Source organism: Trachemys scripta, chromosome 1 (genome assembly GCF_013100865.1).
Source record: "Trachemys scripta elegans isolate TJP31775 chromosome 1, CAS_Tse_1.0, whole genome shotgun sequence".
Taxonomy (NCBI): Eukaryota; Metazoa; Chordata; order Testudines; family Emydidae; genus Trachemys; species Trachemys scripta.
Window position 1 is genome coordinate 71064013 of NC_048298.1, and position 17942 is coordinate 71081954.

At 44.3% G+C, this 17942-nt stretch overlaps 1 protein-coding gene across 1 annotated transcript in view; it reads left to right on the top strand.

The window, feature by feature from the left end:
* The window catches only part of PTPRQ (protein tyrosine phosphatase receptor type Q), a 205334-nt gene extending 192045 nt beyond the window's left edge, over window positions 1–13289 (top strand). Inside the window, exons 61-64 of the mRNA XM_034764828.1 lie at window positions 1708–1856; window positions 4893–5028; window positions 12083–12206; window positions 12483–13289. Of these exons, the coding sequence (XP_034620719.1) occupies window positions 1708–1856; window positions 4893–5028; window positions 12083–12206; window positions 12483–12520 (447 nt within the window). The 3' untranslated portion in view covers window positions 12521–13289. The remainder of the gene's footprint in view (window positions 1–1707; window positions 1857–4892; window positions 5029–12082; window positions 12207–12482) is intronic.
* The last annotated feature ends 4653 nt before the right edge of the window (window positions 13290–17942 follow it).

Sequence of the window (17942 nt, forward strand, 5' to 3'; positions counted from 1 at the left end):
TCTTTTAATCCCAAATTTGCATACATTGCATTGTCTGTTTTTTCTGAATATTTTTAATTTTTTGAAAATTGTCTCCAGTTTCTGTCGCATGGAACTGATATGTGAAACCCAGATGATAGGAAGTAGAATATCAGGGATACTGAATCTCTAATCTGCTGGGAGCCAAAGTTTCTACCTGACTATCTCAATATCTTTTCTGGAAGGGAGTAATTATAAAAATTTGGGAATGATAAAAATCCCTTCTAATGCATCCCTCCCAGATAAAGCAACCAAGGGTGAGATTCTCTGGAACAGTGCAGCTGCTTTGTACTGCATCAGCAGCAGTAGTGAACTATAGAGCTGACATAACCAGCCCTGGGAGATTCACCTCAATACAAGTGGCTCTCGGTGTCTTAACACCACTTGCACTTTCTGTGGTTTCAGGCTTTTGTAACCATTAGCAGCCAGTAACAACTAGAAGAGCACTTAGGCTCAGGAATCAGTCCTGCATATAGTGGCCAAGACAATTCTATGCCTCCTTTGGACCTCCAGCACTGACATATATAGTGTGCAATTCTGCCAGACCCTAGGATGTGACCCTCCATGTCCAAACGTAAAGATGCATTATCTTTTCTTGGCACACACTAGTGGAAACAGGGGTAACAAGTAGGCAACATCCCAATTATCAGACTCCTAGGAATACATTGTGTACATAGTACAGAGCAATGAAACATTTAAAAACAAGATTGTGAGATATGATAAATTTGTTTTGTAGTTAAAACAGAACACAGAAGCAGCCACAGTAAAAGGGGGTTTACAGCCAGAAATGTATGCTGGCAAAACACAAATTCATATCTGTTAACCAATATGAGGCTTTCAGAAAACACAAGTCATGCTCTCTAAGCGTTCCGTATGCAGTCACTAAAATACATTACACCTTAAATTGTGCCATTTATCAGTATGCCGATTAAGTATCTTGTATTTTTGTCTTTCAGTTTGCTCTTTGTTTTAAACCCACAAATGGATGAGTTATTGTTTGTTTATTTAAGGTTTTTTCCATGCAAGTCAACATGTACATTTTGCATCCATAATCCCCGTCACCACATCCTACTTTACTAACATAGATCCAAATTGTCCTTATGCATTATACAGTACTTAAGAAGTCAGGTCATCACTTCGTGCTTTTATGAATTATCATAACTGCTATAGCGGGGTAGTCGCTCACATATACTTTCCCCCTGCTTTCTGGCCAAAGAGTAATTGGAATTGGATCAGTTGGCTGCCTCGACAGTAGCAAGTCAGTATAGGGAAGGGTCAGATGGAACACCTTCTCTGATTGAGTTTCAGCCAGCTTTGCTCATTGAGCTACTAGAAGACCTGGAGACACTTCAGTTTGTAATCTGCAAAGTGGACACAGGTCCCGTCTGGCTTGTAAAGTCAAGGGGAGAGTTGAGTCTCCTGCTGGCTGAGGTCATTAACACTTTCCCATTGGTGGACTGCTGCCAGCTTCCCATAAACAACAGTCATTAAACCCATGCACAAGAAGTTATCTCCTAATGCTAGTACATTTGACAACAGTGTAAGTCTCAAACTTTCCTCTTTAGGTAAGGTTATTTAGAAGAATGTGCGAGGGAAACTTAGGTGTTACAGTGCAGTTCACTTTTAGATCTAATATGGGTCTGTTTCAAAATTCTAATACAGAACTTGTATCTAATTTGTGCTTGCCAGCATGGGGATTGTATGATGGTACGTCAGTGTAACTTTACTGCCTGGCCTGAACATGGAGTCCCTGAAACTACAGCACCATTAATCCATTTTGTCAAGCTGATCCGTGCAAGTCGAGCACATGATAACACACCTATGGTTGTTCACTGCAGGTAAGCAGAGAATTAAGTACATACATGAAATCAGTTTAAAGTATTATACCATTTAAGTGAATATTAGTGTGCAGGAAAGTTGCCAGATTGAAAGCAGTGGGAAAAAAAGGCTGCTCTTTTATTCAGAGTATAGCCCTGGCAGCAGTGCAAGTTTCCAAGCAATGTTCCTCAACTCTTTCTGGAGGTAGAAGACCAGTTTGTGTTTTCCTTTCCACCCCATGCAATCCAACTGATATGATATCAGTGAAAGAGTTATTCCGGTATTTACCATATAGTCACATTAAAGTTCACTTCAGATTTCCTCACAATTTGTCTGTTTATTAGCAAAGCGCTCTGCTAACACACCCAGATAATGTGAGCACCATGCAAGACTCAAACTATCTTATTTATACAGATAAAAGGGCACGAACTTAACAAGATAACAAAAGGAAGCAGAACTGATAAGTTTACCTGGGACTAGATATACATATCTTATTTCCTTACTAACTATTACCGATCTCCTGTTAATGCCCACCATTAGCTTAAGTGGACCCATTATTTCATACCTTAATGTTTCTCTTCCTGACAACTATATTTCAACATTCCTTATTCCTGCTTAAAGGAACATACAGTATTTCTTTAATCCATTCTATTTTAACAATATAATTCATTCTACTTTCACACAAGCAATGTTCCTCAACTCTTTCTGGAGGTAGAAGACCAGTTTGTGTTTTCCCTTCCACCCCAAGCAATCCAACTGATATGATGTCAGTGAAAGAGTTAGTCCGGTATTTACCATACAATCACATTAAAGTTCACTTCAGATTTCCTATTTACTTAAAATAGGAGATGTGTGTGTGGTAACACTTGACAAATGTTGACTTTTTAATGACTTCTACCATAATTATAGTTTTCTTTAAGGGAAGAAGTGTTGAAAAGTTTATTTAAAATCTACATATCATATATTATCAGAAGACAGAAACTATATGGGAACGAGCAAAGAATGGAGACTTGGAATAGAAGGTTGTATCTACAATCCCTTTCATATTCAAAGGCCAGATTTCAAAACTGGATCCTAAAAATAGATGCCCAAATCTATATGTTGGAGAGCTAAATAAGTGGTCTGGTTCTGAGATGTGTTCAGCTCTCATCACTCCCATTGATTTCATTCTCTGCACCATTACACTATCATTTCAAAGAGTCTGTGTCTGAGCAAGGCTAATTCTTCAGTAAGGTGGTCAGCAGGTCTGCATGTTATACAGTTTTTTCCACATTTCCAGATGGTCTCTCAGTGTCCCCACTGACTCAGTGGGCACATTCTGAAGTAGTGATTCAGGCTAAGAACCATGTTCCAGATTCTCTGCTGTGCTCAGTGTGAGGGGACACTGAGCGATTTGGTTTCAGCTCTCAATTCTCTGCTCCATCCCTCATCTGTGTTCAGCCTATAATGCATTGGGACTTCTCTAACTTGCTCCAACTATCAATGCCACTAAGAGACTATCCACCAAATGGCCACTGCTGGAACATAATGCTTTCCTGCCACTCCTCTTCCCTGCTCCCAACGCAACCCCTACACTAGAGACTAGTGGAAGAGGCAACTACACTGGCTCTATGCTTCTGAGGACTCCCCCATGCTGGTGGTTGTCCTCAGATGGGAGATAGGGCCAGATTCCATCTCCTTTTCACTGCAGAGAGTTGCAAAGGGGACAGAGAATTTGGCCCACAGCCCATACTAAGGATGTTCCCTTGCTTATATCACTATGACCTTGCAGCAGCAACACATGTCCTCATAACCACAGGATTCATTTATTATAATACCACTTAGCAGAGCTTCTCACATGTTGCAGCTTTTACAGAGTGCAGTCACACATTTGGTGAGCAAACATGATCATGTTACTCCTGCCCAGCCTTTTTTGCTCTGCTTGCTTATAAATGTGGGAATGATTTTAAGGTAACCCTGTTAATTTTCAAACCCCTTAATTAAGAATACCCCTAGCCACAAGTGTGTTGGACTTGCCACTTCAGCCTAGCTAGCTATTCCCACCTTTTTTCAAATGTTTTTTCTTGTATAACAATTCACTGTATAGAAGTCCTCTTTGTTTTGTTTAGTTTTTAATAGAAATGCGCCAAGGAATCCAAGTTTCAGTTTTGCAGAACCTTGTGTGAGAGTTAATAAAGCATCTGACTTGCTATACCTAAACAAATAGTGAGAACTCTGTTTTTCTCCGACACTTGTGATTGCAGTTTTGTTGCATTCAAAACAGCAAAGTTTGTTGGGATTCATATAAAAGCTTTTTGGCTCCTTCCAATTCCTACAGTTTGCTAAATAGGATAGTTTTGATTTAGCTGCACCTCATGAGTCAGGCTTTGGCTTTGCAAAACCAAAGCCAGGTCAGAGTTCACATCTAGATTCCATTTTATCCCAGTCAATAAAGGTACCAGAGTGAGAGGGTGGATAAAGCTTCTAGTTTTCGCCCAATTTTCTTTTCATGATAAATTTATTTTTCGAGGTTTTGAATTCATAGATTCAAAGGCCAGATGGGACCATGGTGATCACCTAGTCTGATCTCCTGTATAGCACAGGTCATAGAACTACCCCAGAATTATTCCTAGAGCATATCTTTTTAGAAAGACATCCACTCTTAAAAATTTAAAATTTGTCAATGATGGAGAATCCATAACTACGGGAGAATCCATGGATAAGGGTTCAGTTACAGGGGGAATATTATTATTATCATGTAGCCCCATTAAATGTGCACCACAGCTCCTCTTTGCTGTACATCAAGATACAGCAATTGAGATGGGAGTTGGAGGATTCTCCTATTGGAGACATTGGATGAATATGTCCTTGTCCATCAACTTAATAATGATGAAAATTGCAAAATTGTTTCAATGGTTAATTACTCTCATCATTAAAAATGTAAGCCATATTTTCAGTCTGAATTTGTCTAGATTCAACTTCCAGCCACTGGATCCGCTATACTGAAGCTTTGCAATTATATATATTAAAATAATTAGTGTAAAAACTATATTTTATTTTATATATATTCTTTACAGTGCTGGAGTTGGAAGAACAGGGGTTTATATTGCACTTGATCACTTAACACAACATATAAATGATCATGATTTTGTGGACATGTATGGACTTGTAGCTGAGCTGAGAAGTGAAAGAATGTGTATGGTACAGAACCTGGTAAGACATATAGAATTTATATACATCCTATGTTAAGAAAACATTTTGTTCTCTGTAATACTGCAAAAATGAGCAGCAAAACTTGTGAAAATCAGCCTTATTGTAAGTTTTCTAGTACTTCCTGCTCCCGATTGGATTGGAAGCATTATACCAGTAGGCTTTCTTGAAGTCTTTGACACTTCTCCCAGCCAAGGAGTGGAAAGATGAAAGGTAGTGTTTTTAAAAAATAAATCAAACCTCAGACTTTGTAAAAAGGTTTATTTTGAATTTTGGGTGAAGGTTCAGGTAATTTTTTTAAACCCAAACTGATTTGCCCATATCTTATTATATTTGGCTTTATTAACTTCTTTCTGTCAAGTAAGTTTATATAAATATAGAGCTCCATCCTCCAAAAATTTAAACATGTGCTTAACTTTACCCATATCAATAGTCCCATTGACTGACTTATTTTAAATTGACTTAAATAAGATTACACAAGTGAATTAAGTTATATGCACTCTTCAGTATTTGTAAGATAAGTGTTTGAAGAGACTTCTATGGGCCTACAACAAGATACATTTTTAGCAATCATATGCAAGGTGAGTATAAGTTATTAAGAGAAAAATAATTGAACTGATAGTAAAAGGACTATCCTAGGCTTAGAGATCTGGGTACATGCTGCTGCTTTCCATGGAGCCTTAGTGGAATTTGAAGCTGTCCTTAATGCACCAATTCAGTGTAATCCTTGTATTCATTCCTGTAGGTCTAATAGTATTATCTAATTCAGAGGCTTTTAAATTGTGGTGTGAGAAGCACCAGTAGTCCCTGGAGACCAGGCTTGTAACATGGTGCTGACTCTTCCTGCTTATTTCTAGCAGTTAAATTGTAAGCAATTGCTGTAGTTGCCTCAGGGTTCTTATATAATCATGAGGTGAAACTATGGTTCCATTGAAGCAGGTGGCTAAACTCCCACTGACGTTAATAGGGTCTGGATGTCACCCACGAATGGAAAAGGAAATGGCTATGAGATAACATCTGTATTAAGATACAGTACACAGTATGAAAAAGTTTGAGATCCTTGATCTAACTCAACCACTATAATTAAGGGTGCTTAGCTGTAAGAACCGCGGGTCTTAGACTGAGCTAATAAGGGGTGTGTTCTTGTTGTTGGGGTCAGACCTCAATGGGTGCAGGTTCAGACCCTTTGGAAGGGTCACTCTTGACCCAGTTGCTAGTTCATCGCATACTCTTCCTTGCCAGCAGAAAGTGTGGTATCAGTTTGAACCTCTTTGTCTAAGAGGTGACTTACAAGCTTATTGGTGCTTTATATTGAGATTTAGTCTCCTGCTGGCATTCTGACGAGTACAGCCTGATGGTTTCAAAGCTATTTGTGGTCATGTTTATACAAATACTTAGTTTGAGGCTAGCTGGGATGTTAATCTACAGAGCTCCAGTGTGCCACACACTAACTGTCCATGTGGACCCTGCTGATGTGCACTAGGTGTTCCCTAGTGTGCATTGACTTGCCACGGTTTGAAAGAGCAGTACAGCAAAGTGCACTAGGGAACTTTTAATGTTCACTAGAAGGGTCCATATAGGCAGTTAGTGTGCAGCATGCTGGAGCACTGTAGATTTACCTCCCAGCTTGCTATGCAATAAGTGTTTGTGTAGATATGCCCTGCAAAAGGAGGCTTGTTCGGTTTGGGAAACATTCCTGCTACCCATATTGGATCGGAGAATATGAGAAGTGAGATGAAGGTGATGTGTAAAGTTAGTCTGTCCTTTCCAGCAGTTGAACCTATAAATCTGAAATTTTGGAATCTTAGGATGAAAATTGAGACCATGGTACAATGTCACATGGAAAATATTGTGGTCTGGTTGTTTATCATTTGGGATATTTTTCCCTTCTTTATTCTGTTTATTAATGGTTGGCATCAAAATGTAGAGTTCTCTAGTAACAATAGATGGCTGTAGGGGGTTAAAAAAATATCCATTCTATTCTGTTTGTTCTCTAGCAAATGTCAGTTTGGTAGTATGATGGGGTGTACAACCCCACACTGGGCAACAAGGGGTAAAGGAACTGCTCTGGGCCCAGCCTGTCCTGCCCCGCCACACCTGTTGGAAATTTCCCTACTGGAGGAAGAGTTAAAAGCAGTAGCGTAGCTAGCGGGGTGCAGGGGAAGCAGCCGCTTCCCCCGCCTTTCCAAAAGCGGCCGGAGGAGAGGGGGGGGCAGCATGGCGGTCGGCAGCCGCAGGAGCGAGGGGGGACATGGGGGTGGCACGGCAGGGCTGGAGGAGCCATGGGGGGGAGGGGCGGCGTGGCCAGAGGAGGAGCCAAGGGGGCGTGGCCAGAGGAGGAGCCAAGGGGGGCGCCTTTTTTATGTTTGCTCCCCCTCCTCTTAGAAGCTGGCTACGCCACTGGTTAAAAGGCAGGGGAACAGCTCATTTGGTGGCAGTGGCAGACCAGGGAAGAGAGCAGACCTGCGACCTGCAGCTCCAGCAGATGAGAGTGGAGGGAAGGCAGACATCTCTCCCTAAGACAATTGCCCAAAGATCCCTCCCTGAGAGAAAGGAGGACCTGCTACAGACAGCTGGAGAGGGAAGCATTCCCCTCTTCCCTCCCCCCCCCCCATATGAACTCTAGACTTTGGTAATCCCCTTTATTTTTTGTTTGGACTATCCCAGCAGAGGAAAGCCCTGAGCTGGCCCAGGAGGGTGGGCCATATTGTGGGTGGAGGCAGGTGGCGCCTGAGAAGATGCCACCATCAGAAGGTGCCGTATGATGAGCGGGCACCCTTCACACTGCCTTAACCCGGATCATGACTTTGGGACAGTTGCAGGAGGGGAGATGGGAAGAGGCCCAGAGAAGGCAACCTTAAGCAGCCTCAGCTGTCAGATCACTGATAGCACTCAAAGGGCCCTGGTTCAGAGCCCAGTGGAATGGGGGGGCCCAAGCTCCCCTACCAACAACCCCCCTGCAGTCACAGGCCTTAACCCTGACCAACCAGCCCCAGAGTGAGGACCATCACAGGTAAGTTTAAATGTAGCACATGTAGCTAGGTGAGAAAATAACAGAACTCCTATCACTGGGATTTTACTGTGGTAAGGAGTACTGGAACCAGTAGTCTTACACCCTTCACTGCAAATCAAATAATCTAAATGGCCTCAGTGGGAGGCCATTCAGTGGAGGCCTCACAGAACCAAACTATTACAAATAAAAAAGACAATAGATAAGGTCAAGGCTTATTTTAAAAACCTATGTTTGTCACTTTTGCTCACCTCTGTGCTTACAGATTCTGGCAGAGGCCAAAAATGGAAGTGCCAAAATGTAACACAAGAGGCTGTTCTCTTAATACTGATTTCCAACCTGATCAAAGGCAGGAAGTATTGTCATTGTTACTTTGGTATAATATTGCAGTGTCATGAGAAAGCTTGTTCTTCTCCAAGTCATTTCCAGCACAGTTTTGCAGAACCAATAGGTGCAATACTCCATGTCACCGTTGAGACTGATCGAAATAGAATGAATCTTATTAGTTTTTGAGGGTCATCCATTGTTTCCCTAAACAAAGCAGGGTTTTAGCAGTCAAGGCTATTCTGACATTTCCATTATAAAACACCTCATAACGATCTCTAATTTGGGTTTTAAATTGTCAGCATAGAAAAGGTACCAAGACAGAAGCAATTCCCTCCCACCTGCAATTAAAAAATAAAAAATCAGCCTCTCTTTAAATTGTAGGAATAAAATATAATAAAATAAATATCACCCTTTCTTTCCATATTTATAACACTGAAATTGTTTTACTTTTGCAAACCATTGTGTTGCAATTTTGAACAGCTGGTACAGGGCTAGATTAAGAATAAGCTTAACATAGCTGTGCAGGGAAATAGGAAGAGGAGTAGCGACTCCCTCCTTGCCAGCCTGTCTACCTGAATCTTAACTCTAGGTGCCAGGAGAGTGCAGGGGCTGTGCATGAGACACTGTCCCCAGGGAGGGGCAGGGACTAGGCCAGGCCATGACTCAACTCCCTTGTTCCCCCCTATACACAACACTTTATGTGTCAGCTAGCAGTATAGGGTTGCCAGGCGTCCAGTTTTAGACTGGAACACCTGGTTGAAAAAGGATCCTGGCGGCTCTGGTCAGCAGCGCTGACCGGGCCATTAAAAGTCCAATCAGTGGCATAGTGGGGTTAAGGCAGGCTCCCTCCCTGGCCTGTCTCTGCACCGTTCCTGGAAGCAGACGACATGTCCCTCCCGCTCCTAGGTGCAGGGGGAGCCAGGGAGGCTCCACCCACTGCCCCTGCCCCGAGCACCAGCTCCGCAGCTCCCATTGGCTAGGAACCACTGCCAATGGAAGCTGCAGGAGCGGTGCCTGCGGGCATGGGCAGCATGCAGAGCCCCCCGGCTCCTATGCCTAGGAGCCAGACATGCCAGCTGCTTTCGGGAGCCGACAGAGGTAAGCACCACCCGGCCAGAGCCTGCACCCCAAACCCCCACCTGCACCCCAACTCCCTGCCCCACTTTAGAACCCACTCCCACACCCTAACTCCCTCCCAGAGCCCATACCTCGAAACCCTCCTGCACCCCAACCTCCTGTTCCAGGCCTGAGCCCTCTCCTGCACCCCAAACTTCTCATCCCCAGCCCCACCCCAGAGCCCACACCCCCAGCTTGAGCCCGCAGCCCCTCCCACACCCCAACACCCTGCCCCAGCCCTGAGCCCCCTCCTGCAGTCCAAACCCATCAGCCCCAGCCCAGAGCCCTCTCCTGCACCCTGAACCCCTCATTTCTGGTCCCACCACAGAGCCTGCACCCCCAGCCAGAGCTCTCACCCTCTCCCGCACCCCAAGCCCCTGTCCAGGCCCGGTGAAAGTGAGTGAGGGTGTGGGAGAGCGAGCGACGGGGGGGATAGAGTGAGTGGGGGGCGGGGCCTCAGAGAAGGGGCAGAGCAGGGGGCATGGCAAGGGTGTCCAGTTTTGTGCGATTAGAAAGTTGGCAACCCTACAGCAGTACTGGTTAAGGAGTAAGCTGTACCTTAAAAAGGATTATAGAAAACCACTCCCTTTTCCCCCTCCAGCACAACCGAGGCACTCTGGGAGGCATTGTGTCTCTCCGAGACCTTGTCTGCAACTGCCTGCACTTGTGACGGTGTGTAGGGTACAGGTCACTACATGCTGCAGTGACCATACTCTGTATAGTGGGTAGATACATGCAGTAGCGAAAGCCTCCAGCAGTGGGGATAGAGGAGAAAGGTTCCAGCAGCCTAGAGCCTTTTCCCACTTGAGTCTTTCACTGTGGCAGGGAAATGCTCTGCTAAAAGTAGCAGTGTAGACCTGCCTTCCCCCTGCGTGGGTGTGTAGAGAGCTGTACGGGATATATACCCTAGGGTTCAGGAATGTAGGGCACTGTACACTACCTGCCTAAGCCAGGGCTCACCATCTACACTGCTATCTATACCTGTGCTAGCTGCGTGTGCAGCGTCTGTACTCTACACGCCACCATATGGACTCCTCAGGGGTGTTTTAGCTACACACGGCCCCTTACTCTGGGCTATACAGTAGAACCTCAAAGTTACGAATGGAGGTTGTTCATAATTCTGAAATGTTTGTAACTCTGAACAAAGCATTATGGTTGTTCTTTCAAAAGTTTACAACTGAACATTGACTTAATATAGCTTTGAAACTTTACTATTCAGAAGAAAAATTCTGCTTTTATCCATCTTAATTTAAATGAAACAAGCACAGAAACAGTTTCCTTACCTTGTCAAATCTTTTTTTTTTAAAACTTTCCCCCCTTTTTTTTTAGTAGTTTACGTTTAACACAACACTGTGCTGTATTTGCTTTTTTCCCCTCTGCTACTGCCTGATTGCATACTTCCGGTTCCAAATGAGGTGTGTGGCTGACCAATCAGTTCATAACTCTGGTGTTCTTAACTCTGAGGTTCTACTGTATGTAAAATGCACAGTCTAGTCCCTAATGAATGATTTTTTTCCCCAGGAAAAGACCCTACAAAAAGGGTTTTGGCACATCATGTGCTCCCCTTCATCCTTTTTCTTGCCCCAGTGGGAATTTCAGAAAGATTTTTAGTGCATACAAGTGGGCGCTGCTTTGGCACAACAGACTTTACAGCCTTTGGGGTTCAAAATCTGAATAATATAAACTATTTAAAAGATGTATGTTGTAGTAACTTCAGTCTGTCAGGTCACAGCTCATATTTGCCTGATGGCTCAATTACAGAACAAGATATCTTCCCCAAAAAAGGCTTTACTACAGTAGGTATTTTGAAGCACCCTATCACGTCAATAAGGATTTCAGGAAACAATATATGCAAAAAAATATGTATTGCTACTATATACTGCAGCAGCTCTGAAAGTTTATTGTTTCAATTATCTGTGGCTTGAGAATTACTGATCCAGAGACATAACCATCTAAATGAAACCCTCATTATGTATTAGAAACAGTTTGAACGATTAAGAGTTTTATCCCAATGCACAAAAGCCAAGAAAGTCAACATTTTTATTTCTAAGCTGGTTCTCAAAATGCCCTCTACAACAGGCATCTATCTTTAGAAGCTATTTGTTTTTTCCGTCATGAACAGGCCACGTATTAAGTGAATGGAATTTAGTGGATTTTTTGCATTTGACTGCACCCTGCTGGCTTTCAGCGTGCTAGGAGGGAGGAAAGTTTCTTCATTTAAGTGCTTGATATATGTGGTTCAGCTCCTTCAGTCTGAATCAAATGTTGAAAAACAAGCTGAACACATTTTTTCATGTATAACTAGCTTTGAGGGAATGGTGTGATGCAGTCTATTATCTTCAGTTATGTTTGGAATGATTTTTGTATATTTGACTGTGCATAGTAATTAACATGCCTATAGACTAATAATTGATCATTCATAATTATCAGAATTGGGTCAGACATAAGACATTATCAAAGGGTTGGAACAAGTTGCAAAACTAGAATTACTTTCAGAACATCTATAGGTTTTTATTCAAAATTGTGTTAAAATATTTTGTTATTAGAAGCAAATTTTTCATCATAAATTCATGTCAAGTAACCTCTAACTTTTACATCATACAGGCACAGTATATTTTTTTGCATCAGTGTGTTTTGGACCTATTGACAAGCAAGGGAAGCAGTCAGTCCATATGTTTTGTAAATTATTCAGCACTGCAAAAGATGGACTCTTTGGATGCCATGGAAGGTAAGTAGATACGGATTGTTCCAAAGTTATTTTTTCCTAGCAGGTGCTTTGATTTGTTCGTACTAATAAGCATACTTTGACAAGCACTTGGAGGCTTGATAAGTGCAAAGTTATGGCTTTCTGCTGCCCTTTAACACCGATTATGGTATCAGTCATTGTTCAAGCTATTTACATTTTTCAACAGAAATTCTTTCAAATACATACTAAGAGTTATCAGTAATTGGTTAATGTTCATTTAAAAAGCAGTTTAATTTAATGTATTTGTTTCTGTTGTAGGTGATGTGGAACTTGAATGGGAAGAAACTACCATGTAAATATTTAAAGCAAAGATTATTAGGTCTTGAAAACCAAATGGTATTTTTCTAAATGCAGGGGCCAAAACAAATCCCCTTATAATGAATTAAAAACAATAATTTTTTAAAAAAATGTTGAAATGGTTCCTTTTCTATCAATGTGCCTTCATAAATGTGATAAATTATTTTATGCAAATCACTAGGCAATAAAGATCAGCAATACTTTTGCCCAGATTGCAGTTCTGTTGTTATGTAAATAACTCAGTATGTATTTAAATTGAAAGTGTGCTCTCAACAAATGCCCCTTTTCCCCAGTTATCTTGTAAAAGATTAAAAATTAGCCAAATGTGAAGGAAAATGTTCATATTCCTAACGTGCATAATTCAGTGTGAATTTGCTGTATTCTTTTGTTTGGTTTTGAGTAAAAGCTTGAATTCTTTGACTCAGCCATGTTAGTTTGGCCTCCAGGGTGTTGACAATTCTTGTGGATTACTTCCAATACTGTCACGATGATCTTTACCTAAGTGTATGTTCTTGTGTTTTAAATCTGCTGTTTTATGAGTGCTAGGATATCATCCCATGATCCTGAACAGCTGAAGAGTCACCCCCTGACACTGCGAGGATTATTCAGCTTTTGTACAGCACACAGTAGCTCTTCAGGGATAGTTGGGGCTATTTAAGCTAACTTGTGATCACCCGGTTGCTGTTTTTAAATGTTGCTAGTGATTGCACATGTTTGATGATGAAGAAAGGATCTCACATTCCTGCTACTTTTGTAAAACTGAAAGGAAAAAAAAGAATAAAGTTTTAAATTTATTACATATTATAATGCATGGTAGATTGATTTGAGTAATGTACTGTATACCTTCATTCAAATGACCTAATACAATCTTATACAGTATCTTCATAAGGAATACTCAGAAATTCAATATTAAAATATTTTATTGTTCAGGTGCATAAAATCAAACTTTGTTGCCTTCACATTGGCATGAAATAAGTCACTGAAGCCTTTGAAATGCATGGTTGACAATATTTTGTGTTGGCACAGTTCCAGAGAGCACTGATTAATAAAACCCAAATCCACAGCTCCTATTGCTGCATCATCAAGGGTAGATCCAAAGATGGAATGGAAGAGTCAGGAGGCTCTCAGTCGAGTAGCAAAGCATAGACTGATAAATAGAGGGCCATAGGAAAATAATCTTACCATGCACTTGGATTTTACTAGGAAGCCCGATGCTTTATTACAGGTTTCAGAGTAGCAGCCGTGTTAGTCTGTATCCGCAAAAAGAACAGGAGTACTTGTGGCTCCTTAGGCCTTGGCTCCACTTGTGAGTTACAGCGCTGTAAAGGCTCCCCCAGCGCTGTAACTCACTCCCCGTCCACACTGGCAAGGCATTTGCAGCGCTGTATTTCCGTGGTTGCAGCGCTGCATGTACTCCACGTCCCCGAGAGGAATAGCGTGTATTGCGCTGCCGCTGCAGCGCTGCGGCGCCAGTGTGGCCGCCCAATGCGCTGTGAATGGCCTCCAGAATTATTCGGCAGTATCCCACAATGCCTGTTCTAGCCACTCTGGTCATCAGTTCAAACTCTACTGCCCTGGCCTCAGGTAACCAACCATGTGACCCACCCTTTACATTCCCCGGGAATTTTAAAAATCCCTTTCCTGTTTGATCAGCCCGGCGTGGCGTGGAGTGCTATCAGCGAATCTTTCCAGGTGACCATGCCTCCACGCACCAAGCGAGCCCCAGCATGGAGCAATGGCGAGTTGCTGGACCTCATCAGTGTTTGGGGGGAGGAAGCTGTACAGTCCCAGCTGCGCTCCAGCCATAGGAATTACGATACCTTCGGGAAGGTATCAAAGGACATGATGGAAAGGGGCCATGATCGGGACGCACTGCAGTGCAGGATTAAAGTCAAGGAGCTGCAGAGTGCCTACCGCAAAGCCCGCGACGCAAACGGCTGCTCGGGTGCTCCCCCCACGACCTGCCGATTCTACAAAGAGCTGGATGCAATACTTGGGGTTAACCCCACCTCCACTCTGAGCACCACCATGGACACTTCAGAGCTGGTGTGGGCGGGGGGAGGAGGAAGAGGAGGAGAAGGAGGAGGAGGAAAACTGGAGTGATGGTGGTGGGCCGGATGGAGACACCCCGGAATCTCTGGAGCCATGCAGACAGGAGCTCTTCTTGAGCCAAGAGGAAGGTAGCCAGTCGCAGCGGCCGGTATTTGGTGGAGGACAAACAGAAGAGCAGGTTCCTGGTAAGCGGTTTTTTTTTCCGGAAGGAATTTTTTCGGTGCGGGCTCTTTGGGAGAGGAGGGTTAGGCATGCATGCCTAGATGCAGAATAGTGCATTGATGTGGTTTATCACATCGCTGTAATCGGCCTCGGTAATCTCCTCGAATGTCTCATCCAGAACGTGTGCAATGCGCTTGCGCAGGTTTATCGGGAGAGCCACTATGGTCCTTGTCCCAGCCAGGCTAACGTGTCTGCACCACTGTGCCGCGAGGGGCGGGGGGACCATTGCTGCACACAGGCAAGCTGCATATGGGCCAGGGCGGAAGCGGCATTGCAGTAGAAGACCTTCCCTTGCTTCCCAGGTCACCCTCAGCAGCGAGATATTGTCCAGGACGAACTCCTGTGGAAAATGTTGGGGCAGTGTTCAGTGTAGGTGCCCCCTGAAGCTGTTGGCTCTCCCCAAGGCACAGAAACCCAGAGGACAGTGCAGCCCTGAAACAATCAGTCCCCCTTACTCACCATTTTGACGCTCCCGTGGGATATGTGTGCTCTGTTTCGGACGGGGAAATTATGCTATTGTGTAGACCCTGTGTGTTTTCTACTCCTTAAGTGCGGGGGGAATCATTACTCTGTCTGGTATAAACAATGCTGCCTCTGTTAAATGTTGCATTTTGCCTATACAGCTGCATCAACCTTGAGACCTTAGCCGTCCCTCTTATCGCCTGCTCAGAGACTGCAAAGACTCAGGAAGAGACCACAAAAAAGCAAAGAAGACATGCTGCAAGAAGTGATGCGGCAATCTATTAAAGAGAATGAGAAAGAACAGAACTGGAGGGAGAGAAAAAGCAGGATCCGCCAGGAAAATGCAGCGCACCGGTAGCAAAGCACTGATAGGCTCATAAGCATCCTGGAGCGCCAAGCAGACGCTATCCAGGAGCTGGTAGCCAGGCAGAAAGAGGAGCAGTACCGCAAACACAAATGCCACCCCCCGGTACAGCCCTTGTCCCAAAACTCTTTCCGTTGTGCCCCACTGTCACCTCCAACCCACTTTCCCCAGCTTCCATGTTCTTCACGCCACCCGCTGCCTCAACACCAGTATCTTCACCACCCAGCCCTGAAAACCACGACCCTTACCCTCTGCACTCAACCCCCATCACCATGCAGTATAGCTGTCCTGAAGTGCAGCACTCACTGCACAGCACACCAGACAGGACATACGCAAATCTGTGATTGTACTGTTCCCCACTCCACCCCCTTATTTCTTTTCAATAAATAATTTTTTTTTCTTTTCAATAAATGCATGTTTTGGCTTTGAAAACATTCTTTATTATTGCATAAAGTAAAAAACTCCTTAGCCCAGGAAATAAACAGGCACTGCAAGTCTGCTTGTCTGCTTAGCAAACACTGATACCTAAAGATTGGAACTACTGCACTTCACTCCTGTGCAGGGCACCAGGTATCACTGCTGGTTTTCAGCTGCAAATTGCTCCCTCAAGGCATCCCTAATCCTTGCAGCCCCGCGCCGGGCCCCTGTAATAGCCCTGCTCTCTGGCTGTGCAAATTCAGCCTCCAGGTGTTGAACCTCAGAGGTCCATGCCTGAGTGAAGCTTTCACCCTTCCCTTCACAAATATTATGGAGGGCACAGCACGCGGATATAACCGCGGGGATGCTGTTTTCGGCCAAGTCCAGCTTCCCACACAGAGATGGCCCTTTAAATGGCCAAAGGCACACTCCACAGTCATTCGGCACCGGCTCAGCCTGTAGTTGAACCGTTCCTTGCTGCTGTCAAGGCTCCCTGTGTAGGGTTTCATGAGCCACAGCATTAACAGGTAAGCGGGATCTCCAAGGATCACAATGGGCATTTCAACTTCCCCTACCGTGATCTTCCGCTCTGGAAAAAAAGTCCCGGCCTGCATCTTCCTGAACAGCCAAGTGTTCTGAAAGATGGGTGCGTCATGCACCTTTCCGGGCCAGCCTGTGTTAATGTCAATGAAACGCCCATGGTGGTCCACAAGCGCCTGGAGAACCATAGAGAAATACCCCTTCCGATTAACATACTCAGATCCTAGGTGGGGTGGTGCCAGAATAGGTATGTGCATCCCATCTATCGCCTTTCCACAGTTAGGGAACCCCATTTTTGCAAAGCCATCCACTATTTCCTGCACATTACCCTGAGTCACGTTTCTTCTGAGTGGGATGCGATTAATGGCCTTGCAAACTTGCATCAACACAATTCCAACTGTCGACTTTCCCACTCCAAACTGGTTTGCGACCGACCGGTAGCTGTCTGGAGTTGCCAGCTTCCAGATTGCAATTGGAGATCGCTTCTCCACTGGCAGGGCAGCTCTCAATCTCATGTCCTTGCGCCGCAGGGTGGGGGCAAGCTCCTCACACAGTCCCATGGAAGTGGCTTTTCTCATCCGAAAGTTCTGCAGCCACTACTCGTCATCCCAGACTTCCATGACGATGTGGTCCCACCACTCGGTGCTTGTTTCCCGAGCCCAAAAGTGGCATTCCACAGTGCTGAGCATGTCCATGAATGCCACGAGCAATTTTGTGTCGTACGCGTTACGCAGCTCGATAGCATCGTCGGACTCCTCACCCGCACTCTCACTGTCACTTTGGATCTTTAAGGAATAGTTCGACAGCCAAACGTGATGTGCTGGTGAGATAAGTCAGCATACGCCTCAGGAGTTCGGACTTCATTTCCCGCAAACAGATCACGCTGCACAGAAACCATTGAAAGATGGCGCCAAAGGTGGATGAAAACAAAGGGATTTCTGGGACGTGAAGCGATGCATCATGGGGCATTGGGACAGGACCCAGAATCCCCCGCACCCACGCCCCCTTCCCACAACCTATGGCGCCAGAATGGGAAAAGGTGCTCTGTGGGATAGCTGCCCATAACGCACCGCTCCCAATAGCGCTGCAGTTGCCACAAATGTGGCCACAACAGTGTGCTGGGCAGCTGTCAGTGTGGACAGACTGCAGCGCTTTCCCTACTCAGCTGCACGAAATCAGATTTAACTCACAGCGCTGTACATCTGCAGGTGTAGCCAAGCCTTAGAGACTAACAAATTTATTTGAGCATAAGCTTTCGTGGGCTACAGCCCACTTCATTGGATGCATAGAGTGAGGAGATATATATACATACAGAGAACATGAAAAGGTAGGAGTTGCCCTACCCACTCCAAGAGGATAATTAA